Source organism: Sphaerodactylus townsendi, linkage group LG02 (genome assembly GCF_021028975.2).
Source record: "Sphaerodactylus townsendi isolate TG3544 linkage group LG02, MPM_Stown_v2.3, whole genome shotgun sequence".
Taxonomy (NCBI): domain Eukaryota; kingdom Metazoa; phylum Chordata; class Lepidosauria; order Squamata; family Sphaerodactylidae; genus Sphaerodactylus; species Sphaerodactylus townsendi.
The window spans coordinates 12,044,290-12,068,129 of NC_059426.1; the positions used below are offsets into that span (position 1 = coordinate 12,044,290).

Sequence of the window (23,840 nt, forward strand, 5' to 3'; positions counted from 1 at the left end):
CTGATGAAGCAACAGTCCATCAGGATTATTTGTGCCGTGCTCCTGTGCTGAGAGAATAGTCCATATGAATTATGATGCCATTAAAAGTTTTGGCATGATTTCTCAGGCAGAGATTGGTTGAGCTGCTGCTGTGTCACGGAATACACACGAATGTTCTGCCTGCCCATGGTAGCAGTATCGTATTTTTCCAGATATTGTGGTGATGCAAAAAGCAGTCCATTTGGCTGGAAGTAGAACTTTAGAAAACTGTGACTTCATGGGAGCGGCCTAGAGACTAGAAATGTGAGTGCAAAGAGATCCCCAGAAGTAGTAAAGCTCAGAGGTGTACAAGTCTTGAGGAAGAGGCAAGTGGATCAGAGCAGTTGAAGAAGAAACTGGATAAAACTCTTGCAGGTTAGATCTGTGGCCACAGGAGCTCACTCAAATTTTTAACAAGAGTTGCCACACTGTCAGGGGAATGCTATCTAGGCGATTGAGATACATTCCTGGAACTGTGCAACTGCTTAAAATAATGACTTGCTGCTGTTAGAAAGATATGTGTAACCAGTCTGCTATATGTATCCACTGCCAACTGTGCATTCTTTCCTGGATCTTTACTTTATGGCTTCACATGCTTTGTAGACAACTTGGCTTCCCCTGGTACTCCTGTCCCATGGGAACTGTGTCACATCCATTATCTTGTAGGGCAGGAAGCCAGGTGGCTTTCACTTGCTATCTGCCACCGACCCTGAGGTGCCTTAGCTCCATAGACTGTTTTTCAGAAACCCTTGGAAAAATGGGAGAGGGGTTCTCTATGGGGGATAAAGAGGAAATCTGGAAATAAAAATTTGTTGCAGAGCATAGTGGTGTGTATCTTCTAGGATTGCCCACAGACCTGCAGAAAAATGCCCAGTCCTTTTAGTAGAAACCTAAATGGATTATGGGCAACTGAAGCTTTCCAGACATGGGGGCAGACGTGTATCAAGGGGAAAAGGTGCCCAGGGGAAACACCTTCTCCAGGCACCCCCTGCCCCTCCCCCATGATTGGGAGTGGGGGCGGGGGGTTCAGACAGACCCTCACCTCTCTGCAGGCTGGTTCCTGCCGTCCCCAGGGCTGAGCCCCACCCCCACCTCCCTGCAGAGTGATGGGGCTCAGTGGTGTGCAGCTGGGGGATGGGGGCAGGGGTGCACCCCCCAAGTGACCAAAAGGTTACCCCATTTCCCTTTAGGCTGTACACCTCTGCGTGGGGGTAAATAATGTGTCCCGGTTAATAACATCCTATGCAGCTTCTGCTAAAGGAAGAAGATCCTTTTCTCCAGGTCAGTCAGCAACTGTAGAATTTACCCACCCAATAAAATAAAGGGAGGGGAATTGTGAAAGGGAAACAATTGAAGAAGAAGTTGTTAAGTTATCCTTTCCTCAGCTGCTCCTTTGACTTTTGAGGCAACTTTTGGTTTTTTAGACCGGTTTGAGATCTTTGGGTTCTTCCTGTCGTAAGAAAAGATGATGCTACAGAGAATGGGATCAGATAACAGTGCTGGCAACGTCATTAGAAAACAAACAGGAGAGTAGCATAAAGGGAGCACGAGTGTTTCATACTGATCTTGCATTGTGTACCATGTGTGATGTCCATCTGTCCTTAGCTCAAGATTTTTTTTAAGAATCGTGATTAATCTTAACAAATATATGTAATATATATTACTTCTCAGGTACTGTGAACCCTACCAAATGTTGCTGCCCTTTTGCCCTGAAGATGGCTGCTTGCCAGCTCCTCCTGGAAATTACCACGTTCCTCCGAGAGACTTTTCCCTACATGCCCAGGCCTCGTACCGAACCTCTTGTGGTAGGTGAATGGCCAACATTTAACTTACAGTTCGTAAAGAGTTAAAAAACGAGAATGTTCAAGTAAAGTTCAGAAGGTCATCTGTGTAACACGGGTGTCAAACTCGCGGCCCTCCAGATGTTATGGACTACAGTTCCCATCTGGCAGGGGATGAGGGGAACTGTAGTCCATAACATCTGGAGGGCCACGAGTTTGACTTCTATGGTACTGAACAGATGTCTTAACACCGTGGTGGCGAACCTTCGGCACTCCAGATGTTATGGACTACAATTCTCATCAGCCACTGCCAGCATGGCCAATTGTAGGGGCTGATGGGAATTGTAGTCCATAACATCTGGAGTGCCGAAGGTTCGCCATCACTGTCTTAACAGGTTCAGAATCAGAGATTGAGAGAATGATGCAGGCTTTTTGTGGCTAGAGAGAATCCCCAAATATGACTTGGTAGATCAAAGAGATAGCATCCGGAATGGACCCATTGAAGAATTGGCTTGGCCTTCCAAAAACTGTTTAAAAATTAGACTCAACATTTAGTAGCTTTTTTTGTTTACAGATACCATAAAAGGCTAACAATTATTTGAAAGAGAAATAGAAAAATCTTCTGGTTTATAGAAGTTTACTTGCCTGGTTATCTTACTTGAAGAGAGACGGCTATTTGCAAGTGGGAATGGAGCTTTACTGGGTCTAGAGGGCAGTGAACAGATGCAATTCTATGCTCATGAAATTGCAGGAGAATAATGCAAATTCTTTCTTATTCGGATGTTGTGGGTTTCCCGGGTCTTTCTTATTCCTTTCCCCAGTAGTCTGGGACAGGGGACAGTCTACATTTGTCCTGGTTTTTTTATTTCATTTTCACAACTACCTTGTGAAGAAGAAATGGAGCAAGAAGATTAGGTGGAGGCACACCAGTAAAAGAGATAGACCAGATATGGACTGGCGAACAGTACAGCAAGATGAATGTGAACATGGTACACAGCGATTATTAAAATATAGTTGCTAAGCAGTAGTTGGTATAATTGATCAAGGTGTAAATTACCAGGTGGAAAATTTGTGAATTTCAGTGAAGACTGGCAATTTTCCAGGGTTCCAAAAGTGTTATTAAAACACAGGATTTGTTAAAATATAAATATTAAGGAGAAGGGTTGAACAGAAATGGAGCTTTGCCACTTGTGTTTGTAAATGTTTTGTTTGCCTGCATTAGAAGACAGAATAATACCAGATGCACCAAAGTAATTACATTTGGAATCAAAAACTTTGTAAGCAATTAGGACCAGCGGGAAGCTAAGCCTTTTTTGTCAACTGAATATTAAGCTGATTAAAAATCTGACGAATTTAAGACTCTGCTGTTTGCAAGACAATTAAGTGGAGCGGAGTGAAAAAGCCTGTTCATTGAATGTTAAACTAGCAGCGGAATAACATATAATTAATATTTTTGAGATGTAGAGTTGGACTCAACGTAGAATAAGAGCTACTTTGATAAAAGAATTATTTTTTTTCTAAACTGAACTTTGGGGTCTTGCTCTTTCTTGCTCAAAGGACTAAACAGTTAACAAGTTGAGTCCTTTAAACAGTTAACAAGTTGAGTGGAGGAGCAGCAGTGGCATAGGAGGTTAGGAGCTCATGTATCTAATCTGGAGGAACTGGGTTTGTTTCCCAGCTCTGCCGCCTGAGCTGTGGAGGCTTATCTGGGGAATTCAGATTGGCCTGTGCACTCCCACACACGCCAGCTGGGTGACCTTGGGCTAGTCACAGCTTCTCAGAGCTCTCTCAGCCCCACCTACCTCACAGGGTGTTTGTATTGGGGGGGGGGAAGGGCAAGGAGATTGTCAGCCCCTTTGAGTCTCCTGCAGGAGAGAAGGGGAGGATATAAATCCAAACTCCTCCTCCTCCTCCTCCTCCTCCTCCTCCTCCTCCTCTTCTTCTTCTTCTTCTTCTTTGGTTTTGTTTTGCTGTAGCAACCAAGACCACAGTATTTTTTTTCTATCCTCTTGGTCCTTGCACACACAAGAGATGTTTGGTCTATGCGCACAAAAGACTGTGTGAGCTCTACTTCTATGCAAGGCGTAGGCCAATTCCGCACAGGGCAAATATAATGGGTGTAGGATGCTACGAAAACCATTGGGGGGATTTTGCACAGATCCCGCCCCCAAAACGAGTCTGCCCTGTTTTATTTCCCTCAACCCGGGATTTTCAAAAATCACTAAACCAGCGATCCTTTTGAAAAATCCCACATTGTAGCTATTCCTGCGTAGGAAGTGCTTTATTTCCCTGCCTTCTACCCCCTCGTCCATAGTTAGGGACAATCCGCCCCCTTTTTCTTTCTTTCTCTTTTTTTTGTTATTTTGCATGTTACACCTGTATGCAGCTTATTGTATTGTGGAACGGTTGATATGGCTGTGCGGATTGATTGCTGCATGCCTGCGTAGCTACACATGTGTGGCAGGTAATTAAAAAAAAACCAGAAATGTCTCTTGGCAAAGATGCGAAAGCAACCCAGATTGTTTCTATGGGCTCCAATCGCTGCCTGCACAGTATGCACATAGATGGGGAAAAGGAAAACAGGTTCCTTTTTAACGACTGCAACCTGTTGTACATTTGCTATGCAGAATTGACCATAGTGGCCCACCTCTAGGATGGATTTCTGAGTACCTTTAAAGGATAGTTTCGCAGGGCAGCCACGTTGGTTTGACAGCTAGATCTGAAACCAGCAGCGCCTTTAAACACCAACAAGATTTTTTGAGGTTTTCAGTGTCAAATCTCCCTGTGTCAGACTATCTGATATCTGATTCCTCAGCATCAGTTACGGTGAGATCAGAATTAGCTGTACCACTAGTATTGATGATAGTGCATAAATTTGTTACATACTCCTGGTTGAAAATCTTTTTTGCTTAAGCATCGCTCCTAGTAACAATGGCATATGATGAACTGAAAGATGTATCATAGAGATCACATGTATTGTCTTTACTGGCCAAAATTAGGATTATCCAAAGGATATTTTAAAGGGTTTTGATTATGTAGTGGCTGAATGTTTAGTTAAACTAAGATTATTGGACATAAGCAGATGAGCAGATTATAGGTTACTTAGTACTATGAGTTCAGATACCCTTTATAAACATCTTATTTCTTTCTGTATAGCTCATCTGCCTTCACTTGATGACTTAACAGTCATAGATTACAGAAAGTCATTTCCTAGAGCTAGCAATAGTGAAGGGCCACTATAATAACATTCCATTTGAGGCATAGCAAGGGGGGAAAGCACCCGATGCACTGGTGTGCCCTCTGCCCCCGCACCGCCCCAGAATGCCCCTGCCATGCCCCCACAGGGGCACATGCTCGGTGCATCGTGCACCCCCCATCCTCCTTAGAGCTACGCCTCTGTTGAGGATCATGCATGGTCTTGTGATCACAAATCTATTGACAGTTTGGCTCATGTTAACATGTTGTTGCTCCAGATTTGTAGCATTTTGAGAGAAGCTTCTTAGAAATATTTTACACCGTTTGCCAGGGAAATCAGAGCAAATCAAATAAGTTGTGCTACTGACCGATAAGGACAGATGGATTACAATACAAATGGCAAAGTTTGCATCAACAGTCATTAAGGCACAGTTAAGATTGTTGAAATAAATTAATTTGATAAATCTTAGATATAAACTACATCTCATGTGGTTTTATGAATTTTATGAATTTATATTTATTTTTAGGGGTAGGTTAACGTATTATTACTTACTGGTCAAACTATGTGATAGTTGCGCTAATATTGATATTGTGGTTTATTGTTTCTTCTTATACTATATTGTTTGCTCTGGCTGTGTCTCTTTTTTCGTATTCAACATTTAACACAATTAAGAAAAAAAATCTCAAAAATTAAAATGCACTAGCTTTCTTTTAAAAACAACTCGGCCCCACTAATGCAATAGACTCAGTTGATGATTTTAATCACAAATCTTTTATATGTTTGTTACCGGATATTTTTAGACACAACTATAAAATGTACTTTGATGGTTTAACCCTAACAAGATGATTAACAAAACAGTTGATTACTTGCTCGCTATTACACTCATGTATTATTTCTTCTCATCCTAAGTTCTGGAAGGTAAAATCTGAAAATGAGTTAAAATCAGTGACACTGTTGGTAAACTCAAAGGGACTGGAATTGTAGTATCAAAAGCCAGTACAAAAATCAGAACTACTGTGGTTTGGTAGATAACAGGCTAAGCAGAGTTATACCCCTTTTTTGACCAGTTAAAGTTTTTAAATTAACTTTATTATTATTGACAAAACAAGACTAAAAATAATCACAAAAACAGGAAGTACACTTACCATAGAGACTCCTAATTTTGTCTGTAACACCAAAATACTACCACTTGTTCCCTAACAATGTAAGTAAACCTGGATCTTTATAGTTATTACTGAGAATCATCACACTTTTCTCTATTCGATCTTATTTTGACAATCCTTTAAACTTCAAAACCAGAAGTCATCAATGTATTTTTTTCTGTTTTGTCCAAATAAAACTATCAATATGTTTTAAAGGGTGTCATTCTATTTAGGGTGGCCCTGCAACAGCATAATCATACAAAGTAGTTAGCAGGAAGGGGTGGGACTTCCTGCTTCCCAAGCCCCACCCCTGGCCTCAGTGATTATAAAAGAAGGTCTCTGAGGCTGGAACTGCAGTCTCTTCTGGCCTGCCCAGCTGGCAGTGGGAGAAGGAAAGGAGGGAGGAGTTCAGGATGGAGTTGAGGGTGCTTGGAGGCAGCAGGAAGTCCTGCTGTCTCGTCATTTTTGCGCCCCCCACGTGACCAGAAGAGTGGCGCCCGGGGACAAGGGGTACTCCTTGTCCCTAGGCAGATACGCCACTGCACTTCACTGAAGACTGCACAAAGGCAGTCTGCGCTCAAATGTTCACAAAGCAGAGGAGAATGAGAGTCTGTGAGGAGGTGCATACACATTACAGAGGCGTGTTCACCAAAATAACAAAGCTAGGGGATGTAGGCTTTTCTCAAAGTTAAATAGCAAAGGAAACCCGCACTGCCCCTTGTCATAACATTGAATTAATTTCACAACTTTTGACTTGTATTTTGTCTTGCCCTGTTGACATTAATGTATGTTTCCCCTCCATTATATATATATATTTTCACATAACCCCAAATGTTCTGGCATGTACTCCTTGGGGGCGTGCATAACCCAGGTCGGAAACCACTGCCTTAGTTGGTGAATATACTTCTGTGGCTTGCCCAATGTTATAGGATCTGGAGAGCTGTAGATTACGGTTGGACCCGGAGATGGATCGCCACAGGTATGAGAGGAAGATCAGCTTTGCTGGAGTTCTGGATGAGAATGAAGACTCCAAAGATTCCTTACACAGTAGCAGCCATACTTTGAAATCTGACACAGGTTGTGAAGAGAAGAAAGGTTGGTCCACCCTACTAAAGCTTTTGACTTTTTTTTTCATTCTACAGTATTTGGTACCGGACTTTGTTGTATTATAAGTCACGAAACCATGGAGTCACATGGCTGAACTGTCTCTAGCATCTCAATATAAAAAAAGAAGACACATTAGGGGGAGGGGGCATCTCAGTCCTAAACCTATTTCTGAAAGACAAAGGCCCCTTCATTTTAGTGGAATTTACTTCTGAGGAAGTGTACCGATGCTTGGTTCCCTAAACTGAAATGATGTCTATTCTCGCAGCCAGATCTGACATGCAAAAACCCAAATAAATGCTACATTTTCTACTCAGGACTGGTAGGAAAATGGGGAGGGGAAATAGTATATCTTTAATGATGCTACGCACCTGTGATTTCAGGAGCACTTAAGGTCGTGTTCATATGCACTGTATTAAAGCCAAATTTAGTTGAGTAAGCATTCCAATAGTCTTTCAGTGTGGCCTTATACCACATGCAGGAAAGAGAGGCCTTTATTTCCAAAGGTCAAAACCCAGGAGTGATAAGACGGGTTCCAGAATTTGTTAGCTTGCTCCCTCCAGATTGTTGCTCCCGTCTGCACAAAAGAGCATCTGCTATGTGGCTCTCAATGGCTACTCCCAAAATATGATGTGTAACGTCAAGACATATCTCACTGTGGTTGCTCAGGCAGCAGAATGTTTGTCCTTGTAATGCCATCTCATGCAAAACGACAAGCGAAACCTCGAATTGCCATTCTCTGTTCTGGTTCAAGTGTTGCAATACGAAAAAGACAGTCAATAGTTGCTGAAACATCTGTTGTGAGTGAAAACGGTCCCACAGGTTATGAGATTATAGTGTAGAATGATGGGGAAACCACTTTCTCTCAGCTTGGAAAAGAGGTCATTGTGGGGGGATAGGATATTCTTTTCAAGTATTTAAAGAACTGTCATTTAGAGGAGGTTGGGACACTCTTCCAGTTATTCATACACAAAAAGCTGTCTTGTACTGAAACAGTACAATGGTCTATCAAGGCCAGCACTGTATACTCCAACTCTTTTTCCCCCCATTCTTGAAAAAAAGATAGGAACATAATTTATCCATGTTGCTTCTAGGCAGTATTTTCATGTATTTCTTTACTCCATTTGTATCTTGACCTTGTCCCTAATGGGGACCCAATTAGAAGAAGAGTTTGGATTTACACCCCACTTTTCCGTTCTGTAAGGAGTCTCAAAGCAGCTTACAAACTCCTTCACTTCCCCAGAATTGACACCTGGTGAGCAGCGGTGAGATTCAAATAATTTAATAGCTGGCTGTTTACAAGCACCATTTTAACAACCGGTTCTGGCCGAAGTGGTGTGAACCTGCTGAATCCCACCACTGCTTGTGAGGTAGCTGGGGCTGAGAGAGTTCTGAGAGAACTGTGTTTGGCCCAAGGTCAGACAGGTTTTGTGTGTGAAAGCGGGGAAACAAACTCGGTTCACTAGGTTAGACTCTGCCTCTCATGGGGAGGAGTGGAGAATCAAACCCATTTCTTTTGAGTCCAACAGTCTTAACTATTACACCACACTGGCTCTTTCATACCACACTGGCTAACAATGTTCTGCTCTACTCCATTTTATCCTGTCCCCACCCCCCCCCCCCCCCCCCCCCCCCCCCCCCCACCCCCCCCCCACCCCACCCCCCCCCCCCCCCACCCCCACCCCCCCCCCTACACCCCCCCCCCCCCCACCCCCCCAGCAGGCGCCCGCCCCGCCCACCCGCCTCTCCCACCCCCCCCCCCCCCCCCCACCCCCCCCCCCCCCCACCCCCCCCCCCCCCCACCCCCCCCCCCCCCCACCCCCCCCCCCCCCCACCCCCCCCCCCCCCCACCCCCCCCCCCCCCCACCCCCCCCCCCCCCCACCCCCCCCCCCCCCCACCCCCCCCCCCCCCCACCCCCCCCCCCCCCCACCCCCCCCCCCCCCCACCCCCCCCCCCCCCCACCCCCCCCCCCCCCCACCCCCCCCCCCCCCCACCCCCCCCCCCCCCCACCCCCCCCCCCCCCCACCCCCCCCCCCCCCCACCCCCCCCCCCCCCCACCCCCCCCCCCCCCCACCCCCCCCCCCCCCCACCCCCCCCCCCCCCCACCCCCCCCCCCCCCCACCCCCCCCCCCCCCCACCCCCCCCCCCCCCCACCCCCCCCCCCCCCCACCCCCCCCCCCCCCCACCCCCCCCCCCCCCCACCCCCCCCCCCCCCCACCCCCCCCCCCCCCCACCCCCCCCCCCCCCCACCCCCCCCCCCCCCCACCCCCCCCCCCCCCCACCCCCCCCCCCCCCCACCCCCCCCCCCCCCCACCCCCCCCCCCCCCCACCCCCCCCCCCCCCCACCCCCCCCCCCCCCCACCCCCCCCCCCCCCCACCCCCCCCCCCCCCCACCCCCCCCCCCCCCCACCCCCCCCCCCCCCCACCCCCCCCCCCCCCCACCCCCCCCCCCCCCCACCCCCCCCCCCCCCCACCCCCCCCCCCCCCCACCCCCCCCCCCCCCCACCCCCCCCCCCCCCCACCCCCCCCCCCCCCCACCCCCCCCCCCCCCCACCCCCCCCCCCCCCCACCCCCCCCCCCCCCCACCCCCCCCCCCCCCCACCCCCCCCCCCCCCCACCCCCCCCCCCCCCCACCCCCCCCCCCCCCCACCCCCCCCCCCCCCCACCCCCCCCCCCCCCCACCCCCCCCCCCCCCCACCCCCCCCCCCCCCCACCCCCCCCCCCCCCCACCCCCCCCCCCCCCCACCCCCCCCCCCCCCCACCCCCCCCCCCCCCCACCCCCCCCCCCCCCCACCCCCCCCCCCCCCCACCCCCCCCCCCCCCCACCCCCCCCCCCCCCCACCCCCCCCCCCCCCCACCCCCCCCCCCCCCCACCCCCCCCCCCCCCCACCCCCCCCCCCCCCCACCCCCCCCCCCCCCCACCCCCCCCCCCCCCCACCCCCCCCCCCCCCCACCCCCCCCCCCCCCCACCCCCCCCCCCCCCCACCCCCCCCCCCCCCCACCCCCCCCCCCCCCCACCCCCCCCCCCCCCCACCCCCCCCCCCCCCCACCCCCCCCCCCCCCCACCCCCCCCCCCCCCCACCCCCCCCCCCCCCCACCCCCCCCCCCCCCCACCCCCCCCCCCCCCCACCCCCCCCCCCCCCCACCCCCCCCCCCCCCCACCCCCCCCCCCCCCCACCCCCCCCCCCCCCCACCCCCCCCCCCCCCCACCCCCCCCCCCCCCCACCCCCCCCCCCCCCCACCCCCCCCCCCCCCCACCCCCCCCCCCCCCCACCCCCCCCCCCCCCCACCCCCCCCCCCCCCCACCCCCCCCCCCCCCCACCCCCCCCCCCCCCCACCCCCCCCCCCCCCCACCCCCCCCCCCCCCCACCCCCCCCCCCCCCCACCCCCCCCCCCCCCCACCCCCCCCCCCCCCCACCCCCCCCCCCCCCCACCCCCCCCCCCCCCCACCCCCCCCCCCCCCCACCCCCCCCCCCCCCCACCCCCCCCCCCCCCCACCCCCCCCCCCCCCCACCCCCCCCCCCCCCCACCCCCCCCCCCCCCCACCCCCCCCCCCCCCCACCCCCCCCCCCCCCCACCCCCCCCCCCCCCCACCCCCCCCCCCCCCCACCCCCCCCCCCCCCCACCCCCCCCCCCCCCCACCCCCCCCCCCCCCCACCCCCCCCCCCCCCCACCCCCCCCCCCCCCCACCCCCCCCCCCCCCCACCCCCCCCCCCCCCCACCCCCCCCCCCCCCCACCCCCCCCCCCCCCCACCCCCCCCCCCCCCCACCCCCCCCCCCCCCCACCCCCCCCCCCCCCCACCCCCCCCCCCCCCCACCCCCCCCCCCCCCCACCCCCCCCCCCCCCCACCCCCCCCCCCCCCCACCCCCCCCCCCCCCCACCCCCCCCCCCCCCCACCCCCCCCCCCCCCCACCCCCCCCCCCCCCCACCCCCCCCCCCCCCCACCCCCCCCCCCCCCCACCCCCCCCCCCCCCCACCCCCCCCCCCCCCCACCCCCCCCCCCCCCCACCCCCCCCCCCCCCCACCCCCCCCCCCCCCCACCCCCCCCCCCCCCCACCCCCCCCCCCCCCCACCCCCCCCCCCCCCCACCCCCCCCCCCCCCCACCCCCCCCCCCCCCCACCCCCCCCCCCCCCCACCCCCCCCCCCCCCCACCCCCCCCCCCCCCCACCCCCCCCCCCCCCCACCCCCCCCCCCCCCCACCCCCCCCCCCCCCCACCCCCCCCCCCCCCCACCCCCCCCCCCCCCCACCCCCCCCCCCCCCCACCCCCCCCCCCCCCCACCCCCCCCCCCCCCCACCCCCCCCCCCCCCCACCCCCCCCCCCCCCCACCCCCCCCCCCCCCCACCCCCCCCCCCCCCCACCCCCCCCCCCCCCCACCCCCCCCCCCCCCCACCCCCCCCCCCCCCCACCCCCCCCCCCCCCCACCCCCCCCCCCCCCCACCCCCCCCCCCCCCCACCCCCCCCCCCCCCCACCCCCCCCCCCCCCCACCCCCCCCCCCCCCCACCCCCCCCCCCCCCCACCCCCCCCCCCCCCCACCCCCCCCCCCCCCCACCCCCCCCCCCCCCCACCCCCCCCCCCCCCCACCCCCCCCCCCCCCCACCCCCCCCCCCCCCCACCCCCCCCCCCCCCCACCCCCCCCCCCCCCCACCCCCCCCCCCCCCCACCCCCCCCCCCCCCCACCCCCCCCCCCCCCCACCCCCCCCCCCCCCCACCCCCCCCCCCCCCCACCCCCCCCCCCCCCCACCCCCCCCCCCCCCCACCCCCCCCCCCCCCCACCCCCCCCCCCCCCCACCCCCCCCCCCCCCCACCCCCCCCCCCCCCCACCCCCCCCCCCCCCCACCCCCCCCCCCCCCCACCCCCCCCCCCCCCCACCCCCCCCCCCCCCCACCCCCCCCCCCCCCCACCCCCCCCCCCCCCCACCCCCCCCCCCCCCCACCCCCCCCCCCCCCCACCCCCCCCCCCCCCCACCCCCCCCCCCCCCCACCCCCCCCCCCCCCCACCCCCCCCCCCCCCCACCCCCCCCCCCCCCCACCCCCCCCCCCCCCCACCCCCCCCCCCCCCCACCCCCCCCCCCCCCCACCCCCCCCCCCCCCCACCCCCCCCCCCCCCCACCCCCCCCCCCCCCCACCCCCCCCCCCCCCCACCCCCCCCCCCCCCCACCCCCCCCCCCCCCCACCCCCCCCCCCCCCCACCCCCCCCCCCCCCCACCCCCCCCCCCCCCCACCCCCCCCCCCCCCCACCCCCCCCCCCCCCCACCCCCCCCCCCCCCCACCCCCCCCCCCCCCCACCCCCCCCCCCCCCCACCCCCCCCCCCCCCCACCCCCCCCCCCCCCCACCCCCCCCCCCCCCCACCCCCCCCCCCCCCCACCCCCCCCCCCCCCCACCCCCCCCCCCCCCCACCCCCCCCCCCCCCCACCCCCCCCCCCCCCCACCCCCCCCCCCCCCCACCCCCCCCCCCCCCCACCCCCCCCCCCCCCCACCCCCCCCCCCCCCCACCCCCCCCCCCCCCCACCCCCCCCCCCCCCCACCCCCCCCCCCCCCCACCCCCCCCCCCCCCCACCCCCCCCCCCCCCCACCCCCCCCCCCCCCCACCCCCCCCCCCCCCCACCCCCCCCCCCCCCCACCCCCCCCCCCCCCCACCCCCCCCCCCCCCCACCCCCCCCCCCCCCCACCCCCCCCCCCCCCCACCCCCCCCCCCCCCCACCCCCCCCCCCCCCCACCCCCCCCCCCCCCCACCCCCCCCCCCCCCCACCCCCCCCCCCCCCCACCCCCCCCCCCCCCCACCCCCCCCCCCCCCCACCCCCCCCCCCCCCCACCCCCCCCCCCCCCCACCCCCCCCCCCCCCCACCCCCCCCCCCCCCCACCCCCCCCCCCCCCCACCCCCCCCCCCCCCCACCCCCCCCCCCCCCCACCCCCCCCCCCCCCCACCCCCCCCCCCCCCCACCCCCCCCCCCCCCCACCCCCCCCCCCCCCCACCCCCCCCCCCCCCCACCCCCCCCCCCCCCCACCCCCCCCCCCCCCCACCCCCCCCCCCCCCCACCCCCCCCCCCCCCCACCCCCCCCCCCCCCCACCCCCCCCCCCCCCCACCCCCCCCCCCCCCCACCCCCCCCCCCCCCCACCCCCCCCCCCCCCCACCCCCCCCCCCCCCCACCCCCCCCCCCCCCCACCCCCCCCCCCCCCCACCCCCCCCCCCCCCCACCCCCCCCCCCCCCCACCCCCCCCCCCCCCCACCCCCCCCCCCCCCCACCCCCCCCCCCCCCCACCCCCCCCCCCCCCCACCCCCCCCCCCCCCCACCCCCCCCCCCCCCCACCCCCCCCCCCCGCCACCCCCCCCCCCCCCCCCATACCCCCCCCCCCCCCACCGCCAGCCCCCCCCCCGCCGCCCACCAACCCCCCCCCCCCCCCCCCCACCCCCAGCCACCCCCCGCCCCACCCCCCCCCCCCCCCCCCCCCCCCCCCCCCCCCCCCCCCCCCCCCTCACCACCCCCCCCCCCCCCCCCCCACCATCTCTCCCCCCTCACCCCCCCCCCCCCACCCCCCCCCCGCCCCCCCCCCCCCCTCCCCCCCCCCCCCCCCCCCCCCCCCCCCCCCCCCCCCACCCCCCCCCCCCCCCCCCCCCCCCCCCCCCCACCCCAGCCCATAAATTAGTTAATCAGTGTCTGGAATTGGTGAGTGGGCCAGACATGGCAAAAGGCAGTCCTGCGCCTCCTCTGGACGCCCGCAGGGCATCGGAGACACCCCTGAAATCCGGGAGCCCTCCCAAGGAGATGGAGGTGCTTACTCAGGCTAGGGGAGGTCCAAACAGCTCGACCCAGACTGCAACAAGCTGGCTGAGTGGCATAAAACGTGGCAGAAATGGGGTGAGCACGAGCAGCAAACTCGTGATGTGGCTCTGAGGTCACCAGCCCATGATGTCATCAGTGAAGGGAGAAACAACACCTCGTAGTGTGTTTTCCCATTGCACGACGAGCAGAGCACAACGGTGGCTAAACACAGAGTAAGCTTACGTGTGCGTGTGAGCTTGCGAGTGAGCTTTGGCACAAAGAAAAGTCGGAGTCGTTTATAGTTTCCAATCTAATAAAAAGAGTATCTATTAATGAACTCCATTCTGGATAGAAAGATAGATAGATAGGTTCACTAAGCTATCCTATTCTAGCTGGATGGAGACGGATGCACAGAGAGCCCATCCTCCCTCTAGGCATGGTGAAAGTTAGATGGAGAAGTGTGAGAAGGTGGAGGGAAGGAAGTCCTTGGGCATTTCCCCACTCTCGAGGATCCCCCTTATGCCGCGCGCTGCTCTCAGTGCGCGGCATCCCTGGCATGTGCCCGGGCGTCCCCACGGCTCTGCCCGGGCATCAAAAGGCGCCGTTTTCTCCAGCGCCAGGGATGCCATGCACTGAGGGGGCGCAACAGCAGCAGCTTCAGGGCGGCTGCGCTGTCGCCGCCCCTGTCATGGGGAGTGCCCCAGGACCCCGTGCTACTTGAGGAGAGTAGCACGGGGCTTAAGGTAAGTGGGGAAAGGCCCCCTGAGAGTATCAGTCTAACATCAAAGGGATAGAGCCAGCATGATAGAGTAAAGGTGTCAATCCCTAGGTCCCTATCTAGCCACTGGCTATCTAGTAAACCCCCTCTGTGGCTGAGGCAGGAAACAGCGTCAAGTCTTTCTCTTCCAACAATCAGCCAGCAACAAGCCTACAGCAGCTGCAGACAGGGCCTCAGATGGACTGGAAGCTACCAGCTTTCAGGGGGAGGAAGGCTGAGGATTTCCCAGGCCAAACAAGGCCATTGTGGGGATTGGACCCATCCTGGTTGGGTGAGGCAGGGCTCGGGCCTCCCAGGTGCAGAATGGGAAGTAGAGGTGGTGTCAGTAGGGGAGCCCCGATCAACTTCGGATGGTTATTCAGGGACCTCAAAGTGGCAAGTGGCAGCTGGAACAGCAAAGGAGACCGGTGTGGAGGGAGGATGAGCAGGGTGGTGCGCTGAAGGGTGTGTAAAGAGTGAAGCCCAAATAGGCTGACAGACCAAGTGAGTGTGGATGTGGGGTAGCCCCGGGAGAAAAGGAACAAGGTGGAACAACCCCCTTTTTCTCCCATTCTGAGACCTAAGCAGAGGTGGGATCCAGCAGGTTCTCACAGGTTCCCAAGAGTCGATTACTAATTATTTGTGTGTGCTGAGAGAGAGTTACTAATTGGTGATTTTGCCATGTGATTTTTGCCTTAGTTGCACCCCTCCTCTCAGCAGTAGCGCGCAGAACTTGAAGCAGTCTAGCAGGAGGTGCTCCGGCATGCGTGGCAGCCTGCGCCTGCTTGCATTCGTTTCTCACCGAAGGACCGGCGCAGCGGCTGCATCCTTGCCACAGCCCCGCCCAGGAATGCCCCACCCCCGTAAGGCCAGGCCACGCCCCCGTCGTGCCCCGCCCAACCCCATTGGCGCTACGCCACTGTTTGAATCCCACCACCATGGGAACCTGTTACTAAAACTTTTGGATCCCACCACTGGACCTAAGGGTGACTTCCTGTATGATGATCATCATGTCAGTCATGCAAGGATCTTAGCAGAGAGTGCCCATAGCTCTCTTCTCTTCTACCCACTACCAATCCCACACACATGCCCTCCTCTCCTTCCCACCCACTTGCACGCCTCTGTCCTGCCTGTGTGTCCTTCCTCTGCCTGCTTGTGAGCTTTCCTGCTGCCCATGTTCACCACTGCCTGCAGCCCTTCTTGCAGTGCCACTGGGCAGAGAGGGTAGCTGAGAGCAACGGTGGGACACTAGCAAATAAGTGGGTGGGGGTCAACAGCAGTCGGCCATGCCAGAAGCCCTGGGCCCTATCAGCTGCTTCATAATGCATGCCATCATCGGCACGCCCAATATAACATCTAATCTACATGGCCTTGGGTTTGGGCGCCACACACTTTTATAATTTTGTTATAATCTTGTTGTATTGTATTGTATTGATGCTGCTAGTTTTATGAATTTTGTAAATTATTTTAACCTGATTTAATTTATTTTATTCTGTGTATTGTTGTTTTGGCCTATTGTATGTAATACTGTTTCTGGCCTGGTGTTCATCGCCCAGAGCCCTTCGGGGGTGGGCGGTTTAGAAATTAGATAGATAGATAGATAGATAGATAGATAGATAGATAGATAGATAGATAGATAGATAGATAGATAGATAGATAGATAGATAGATAGATAGATAGATAGATAGATAGATAGATAGATAGATAGATAGATATGGATGGATGGATGGATGGATGGATGGATGGATGGATGGATGGATGGATGGATGGATGGATGGATGGATGGATGGATGGATGGATGGATGGATGGATGGATGGATGGATGGATGGATGGATGGATGGATGGATGGATGGATGGATGGATGGATGGATGGATAAATAAATAAATAAATAAATAAATAAATAAATAAATAAATAAATAAATAAATAAGAGGGTATGTTGATCCTGGCCCTGTCCGCAATGAACTCGCTTAACCTAAATGGAGCTTGAAGGGGCTCGAAAAACCTTTGCCTTTCTTTCTTTGTCCTGTTGTACTGGATGATTTCATTTCCTGCAGGTGATGAGTCTGTCCCCAGCCCCGGTATCACTGCTGATCAAGGCAGCTCCCATCCTTACAGAAGAGATGTACGGGGACATCCAGCCCGCTGCCTGGGAGTTGCTCCTCAGCATGGATGAGCACATGGCCGGTGCAGCAGGTAAGGGTGCGCTAGCACATGCAGTACCGATGCCATTGACTTTGAGCTAATATGCACGGCTACGGTAGCTCCTGCCCAGCTTTGGATTCGGCATCGTTCAGTCCATGGGGTCCAAATAAGTGAGTAACTAAACCAGTAGTTCAGTGGTGGGATCCAAAAATTTTAGTAACAGGTTCCCATGGTGATGGGATTCAAACTGTGGCGTAGCACCATTGGGGCTGGGCGGGGCACGACGGGGGCGTGGCTGGGCATTCTGGGGGCGGGGCATTAATAATTTCTCTGTTAACTGTAAAAAACTCTTACTGTAAAAAAAAGTTCCTAATTTCCAGCTGGTATCTTTCTGCCCATAATTTAAACTCATTATAGCAAGTCCTATCGTCTAATGCCAACAGAAACAACTACTTCTCCTCTAATTGACTGCCTGTCAAAAACTTAATACTTTCAAATACTTAATTTTCTTTCTAGAAATCAAAAGAAGGATACTTTCCTTAAACAAGGAACTTTACCATATTACTAAAACATGTTTTTAAAACAGCCCAACGGGGAGAATTATCCCGTTTTCGACCTTCGCTAACCAGCCACATAGGAAACAACAGGACTTTATGATTTTTGGACCTAATGGGATTTCTAACGGAACAGCAGACCCAATTAGTAACCCCCTCTCGGCACACACAAATAATTAGTAACCCACTCTCGGGAACTGGTCAGAACCTGCTGGATCCCACCTCTGCAGTAGTTCATCTTTACCAAAGTATCAATCCCAATAAGAGTTCAAGACACTATAGAAAGGCAGGGTATAATTAGGGTTGAGCACAGATTAAAAATTATCAGTAAATTTCAGGGTGTTCTTTTTAACTCAAGCATTTTTGGTAACGCCTAATAAAGGTGATATCTATCAGATCTATTTGGGTTGACCAAAAATGTTCGGGTAAAAAAACCCCAGAGCTTAAGTTGTTCACTTCTTCCCCCTTCCCCCTGTTTCCCAAGCCTTGAGGAGCTAGGAAAGTATCAAAGACGTCTGCGAATTACCACGAGACGCAGTTGCTGCTCGGGGTGGGGAGAAGCGAAACCAGCTGATGCTGCCCCAGTAAGGACGGAAGGGGAGCCATGCTAGGAAAGGACTGGTATCACCGGAAGAAAGGAGGGGTGAACCGAGATTTTAAAGGGGCTCACCCTCCTTTGTGCCGGCCATGTGGTCGCCGGCTGACAATTTGCCCACCCACCTCTTTCTAATTTTCTATGTTAATGCATGCTCATTTTGTCATAGCCCAGATACTTGGCAGTTTGGCGCATGGGTATGGCTCTGGAACGGAAAGGGGAAGGAAGCTAGGGAGCTACGCCTTCCCCTTGGGAACGGCAACAGCGGCAAGAGGTGACCGCCCCTGCCGAACCAGACCAAAGGGGAACATCTCTTGCCAGGAGCACCCGCCCGACAGAGCCCCGCAGCAGAATGAAGCTCAGGACGGGGCGCCCGCCCTGCAGAGCTTTAGCACGTTACCCGCATGACCAGATCCAGACCCATGCTTAGCCTCATGCTTCTGCTCAATAAAACGGCTATGGCCAATTTATTACCCCAGCAATGGTGTAGTGTGTATTATTGGTAAAGGGCTTCACACAAAAAAGATCCACCCTCGGACAGCAACCGGGTGCAGATCTCTGGCAAGTGATGGAGCCTTCTTGCACCAAGCCTAGTATAATCCGTTGGATGTTACAAGCATTACAGGAATTGCTGTCCACTGTAGTGAGGAGAACACGGTTTAGGCTAAAAGTTAGTTTGCTCATGTAAGGCAAAGAATGCAGACTTTTGCAGACTTCACCTAAAGCACAGGTCATGGTCCTTGCTCAACAATCGATCACGTGTGCTTCAATTCAGTTCTTGACCATCACAAGCATGGCTACACAATGACTTATTCACATTTTACTCCGCCCCCCCTCCCTTTGATATGCCTAATATTGTAAGGCTATTCTTTGGATTATCTGGCCATGCTACCGTCTAAAGAGACTTTCCAACTTCTGAAGAGAAGGCTGTTTGACCAGGAACATCAGATCTTACTCGAAAAGGCTTCCAGGACTTGTTCTCCTTTAGCTCTAGGTATTACCTACATTGGTAATGAGGGGGCTCAATACCTGCACCAGATAACCGTGCCCAGGCTCCGTAGAGCAATGATGTGGGCCCGTTGCAATGCCCTTCCGTCAGCCGTATCAACAGGGAGATTCACTAAAACCCCTTACCGCCAAAGGCTATGCATATGCAACGGGAACTGTGTGGACTCTATAGACCATATTTTACTTTATTGTCCACTTTACACAGGACCCAGAGTCAAATACTTGTCACCTCTGCTACTCAAAAAAGAGTTTGCATCTGACTGGTTTTTTTTAGTCAGTTTTATTACGGCCATTAGGCCAGCAAAAAAGAACAGAGAAGAAGAAGAAAAAGGAAGAACAATAAACCAAAGAAAAATCGAATTTGTACAGAAATCCACGATACAGAAATCCACACAAAAAATATCATCAGCTTGTAGCATTATTACAGTCACCCTCATGTGGTCTGGCTCTTGGTCCCAACATGATTCTTCTCTTACTATATGCCAGCATACAAAATTTAGCTACCTGTTGAGATATAAGAGAAACTCGGTCTTCCAGCAAAATTCTCACAAGAGCTGAATCGGAATTAACTCTAGTTACATTTCTGTACTGGATAAACAATGGATGAATTAAAGCCTCCCTTTCCCCTTTATGGAGTTCACAATGCAATAAAATATGTAATACAGAGTCCACTTCCCCTGAGTTGCAAACACATAGTCTCCTATGTCGTGGGATTTTTTGAAATCTGCCCATTAGATTGGCTGATGGAAAAGCGTCAAAACGGGCCCTGGAAAAGGCCCAGCGGCAAAAGATTACTTTTCTGTTGGACAGCCCCAGTAGTGATGCAAATGATGCAGTCACCAAATGTTTGGATTTGTATGTAAAACAGCGCTTTAGGAGCAAATCCTGAACATCAGCCTTCTCTACCTGTGCATTTATTTTAGTTTACTTGGTTAAGTGGATCTGTGTATATAATGCTGTTATGCCAATAAAGGTTCTTTGTTGTTGTTGTTGTTGTTGCCTAATATTGTATCTGTTTAATTCTGACGCTTTGTTTCTTTATATGACCATGTTTTCCCCATAGAGTTGTCAACTCCAGAGTGGAAAAATCCAGGAGGTTTGGGGTTGGAGCTAGGGAGGGGCTGGATTGGGTGGGGAGCAGCAGGAGCTCTCCACAGAGGTAATTCCTGGGAAAGTCCACCCACCACCATAAGGGTGGTGGCCTTATTTCCACATGCGGAATAGATGGCGAGTGGAGAGGCCTATGGCAGCTGCCCATTTTAAACTGCGTCCGACCATAACAGAGCCGTTTCAAAACCACGCATCCCCAAGTGGTTCCCAAACCGTTTCTCACCCTCTGCCATTGCTTTTTAAATTGTAAAAATAATATTTCCAGACTGGGCAACAAATCGGTTCACAAAATGTTTGCTTCTTGCAGCTGCCATGTTTCTTTTGTGCGCCGTGAAAGTGCCCGACGCTGTTTCGGATATGCTGATGTCTGAATTCCATCACCCTGAGGCCGTGCAAAGATTGAATGCGATTCTCAAGTTCCACACCCTCTGGAGGTTCCGGTATCAGGTCTGGCCTCGGATGGAGGAAGGAGCTCAGCAGATCTTTAAGGTAAATGACGACACAGACCAACACAGCTACCTTCTCCGTGGGGCAGAGGGGGAATGGCGGCTGCTCTGGAGGGACATGCCCACGCTACCCTCCAACCTCCAGGGGTTGGAGGGCAGTGTGGCTATGTCCCTCCAGCTCTCCAGAGCAGTGCTGGAAGGAGAGGTGAGTGGAGAGGACACGAAAAGCGGCGCCCTCACACATGGAGCCACCTCCGGTTTGGCCCCTCCACTCACCTTTCCTTCCGGCGCTGCTCTGGAGGGCTGGAGGGATATGCCCAAGCTACCCTCCAACCTCCAGGCCACGCGGAGCCGCAGTATAAGGCTGAAAGAGCCGCATGTGGCTCCGGAGCCGCGGGCTGTAGACCCCTGGTCTGTCATATTTGTTCTCAGGAACATTTCCCTCATTCCGTCAAGAGAAGATTTTCAGTGTGAACAGAAGGAGCTCGTTGCTACGCCAACCAACCTCCCTATGCGGTGTTCATTTTTCTTGTTTTGCTTCCCCAGATTCCTCCCCCCAGCATTAACTTCACCCTACCATCCCCAGTCCTGGGAATGCCCTCCGTACCCATGTTCGATCCCCCGTGGGTTCCACAGTGTGGTGGAAGCGTGCAGGAGCCCATTAATGAAGATCAGTCTGTAAGTAAAAATATCCTCAAAGAAAGAAATGTGTTTTGTAACAGGAAGTTGCTCTCAACGTTCTGTAGGCGCAGAAGGCATAAGGAGAATATACTCCTTGAAAAAGCAAAGGTTTTCTTCTTGCCCCCCATTACTTTCTTTCTGTAAAGGGGAGTTGGCAACCGTAATGTAGCTGACCAAAGTAAAGATGCAGGCTTGAGAATCTATTTTTTTTCTTGTTACTAGGCAAGCTTGACAGCCCAACAGAATGCCCCTTGTTCAGAGTTAACCAGAATGTGCAAACTCAACTGTTTTAAGGTCACACTGCTCCCGACTAGATATTGTTTGAATTTGGTCTCCTTCTTTCTAGGAGACAGAATAAAAAACCATGAAAAATGTTTAGGCTCTTTGTCTAGGAAGAAGGGCAACAAAAGGCAATAGAGATAAGAAAGAAACAGGCCCTAGTTCATCTTGCGTCAAAGAATCAGGTGCTGACACCTTCCAATAAGGGTCTTAGACATCCCCAAATGTTTTGGGAAAAGGGAAAATCTTCACCTTTCTGTATGACTGATTGATGATGTGGGCATTTTGGGGTGTATTCTTTTCTAAAGGTAACAAAGATGTAGGTAACGTCTGAATAAGCATTAACATACAAACCACGTAACCCACTGGCAGCCAATATAAGTTTGGTATTTCTTATTTATATAATAAGGAACAATGCTCATCACATACAATAATATAATTCACTGTTGTATCATCACATGAATTATTTTTCTCTTTTTTCATTCAATAATCTAAACTAAACCTTTTCTCTTTTTTCATTCAATAGTCCTTTCAAAGGTGTATCCACATTCATATAAATCCAAGTTCTTGCAATTGATAACAAAGTTCAGTCATAAATATTGCAGTCTTCAATTCATTGCTGGCATATATCCTGAACTCATCACTCCTGGCAGGGGTGCCACGGGGGCCCCAGAACACTGGCCCGGCAGCAGAGGAAATGGTAGTGGGCGTGACATGCCCCCTCACCAGGAGAACAGGTGGCCAGTGGGAAGGAGGAAGAACCAGCAGCATGAGCTCATGCTGCAAGCCCTGGGAATGGGCAGGCCCATGGGAGTCAGCTGGTAGGAAGTTTCACCCTGGCAGGCTTTCTGAGTCAGCCAGTCAGGTACCTGCAAACCAGGCAGAACTTCTCACAAGGAGAGCAGGGAGGAAGGAAGGAACCAGATGAGCCCTGCTCTGACAGGCTAGGCCAGGGGTGGCCAACCTATGGCACCCCAGATGTTCATGGACTGCAATTCCCATCAGCCCCTGCCTCCAGCCTTTCCTAGCATGACAGTCTTTTCCAAGGACCCTTGCCTTCTCAGAAGGTGACCAAAGTATGACAGCCCCGGTTTAGTCATTCTAGCCCTGAGGTCTGCAACCTGCGGCTCTCCAGATTCATTCATTCATTCATTCATTCATTCATTCATTCATTCATTCATTCATTTATTTATTTATTTATTTATTTATTTATTTATTATTATTTATTAATTATTATTTATTCATTATTCATTATTAATTATTATTATTAATTATTCATTATTCATTATTAATTATTATTATTAATTATTAATTATTAATTATTAATTATTAATTATTTGATTTAATATACGAAGGGCTCAGGGCGGTGAACAATAAAATTTAAAAGTATACATATAGGTTAAAAACAGTTACAGTCTAAAACGATGTCCCACAAAACCCATATGCAACCCTCCCAGGAGCAAAGTAGTGGGTCCTGATGTTGGTAGGGACCCCTGTAGAGCAGGGAGGGCGGGGGTGGGGGCATCCTTGTAGGTGTTCATGGACTACAATTGTAGATGTTCATGGACTACAATTGTAGATGTTCATGGACTACAATTCCCATCAGCCCCTGCCAGCACGTGTTTAAGTCATGGTGACCCTATGAATCAATGTCCTCCACCTTGCTCAGATCTTGCAAACTGAGGGCCGGGGCTCCCTTTACACAGTCAATTTATTTCATACTGAGACTGGCAGGCTGCCTTTTTCCCTGCTGCCTCCAGCCTTTCCTAGCATGACAGTCTTTTCCAAGGACTCTTGCCTTCTCAGAAGGTGACCAAAGTATGACAGCCCCGGTTTAGTCATTCTAGCCCAGGGGTCTGCAACCTGCGGCTCTCCAGAAGTTCAGAGACTACAAATCCCACCAGCCCCTGCCAGCGTGGCCTGATGGGAATTGTAGTCCATGAACATCTGGAGAGCCGCAGGTTACAGACCCCCTGTTCTAGCCCTTAGGAAGAGTCAGCTGGCTGAATAAAATGCAGACACCAGCGTCATGGTTTCATCCATTTGCTGCAGGGATAACGTGAGTCTGGTTTTGTGTCTCATCACCCCCCTCTAAGGGCCGCATTCCAAGACACGGCAGTAAAATAGGTTCACCTGAAGTTCCCCTGGAGAAGGGTACTGACCTAGGTTGAGGCCATTGTTGTTCCCCACTGCAACCAGCTTGATCCCAGCTCGGAGGGCGGAATCATCCTGTGCCTCTTTGCCGCTCCATTCCGA

General features: G+C 55.3%; 1 protein-coding gene across 1 annotated transcript in view; it reads left to right on the top strand.

The window, feature by feature from the left end:
• UNC80 (unc-80 homolog, NALCN channel complex subunit) overlaps positions 1 to 23,840 on the top strand; it is a 149,152-nt gene that overhangs the window by 97,146 nt on the left and 28,166 nt on the right. The window contains exons 25-29 of the mRNA XM_048484443.1: positions 1,690 to 1,823; positions 7,067 to 7,232; positions 16,807 to 16,962; positions 20,486 to 20,667; positions 21,171 to 21,302. Of these exons, the coding sequence (XP_048340400.1) occupies positions 1,690 to 1,823; positions 7,067 to 7,232; positions 16,807 to 16,962; positions 20,486 to 20,667; positions 21,171 to 21,302 (770 nt within the window). The remainder of the gene's footprint in view (positions 1 to 1,689; positions 1,824 to 7,066; positions 7,233 to 16,806; positions 16,963 to 20,485; positions 20,668 to 21,170; positions 21,303 to 23,840) is intronic.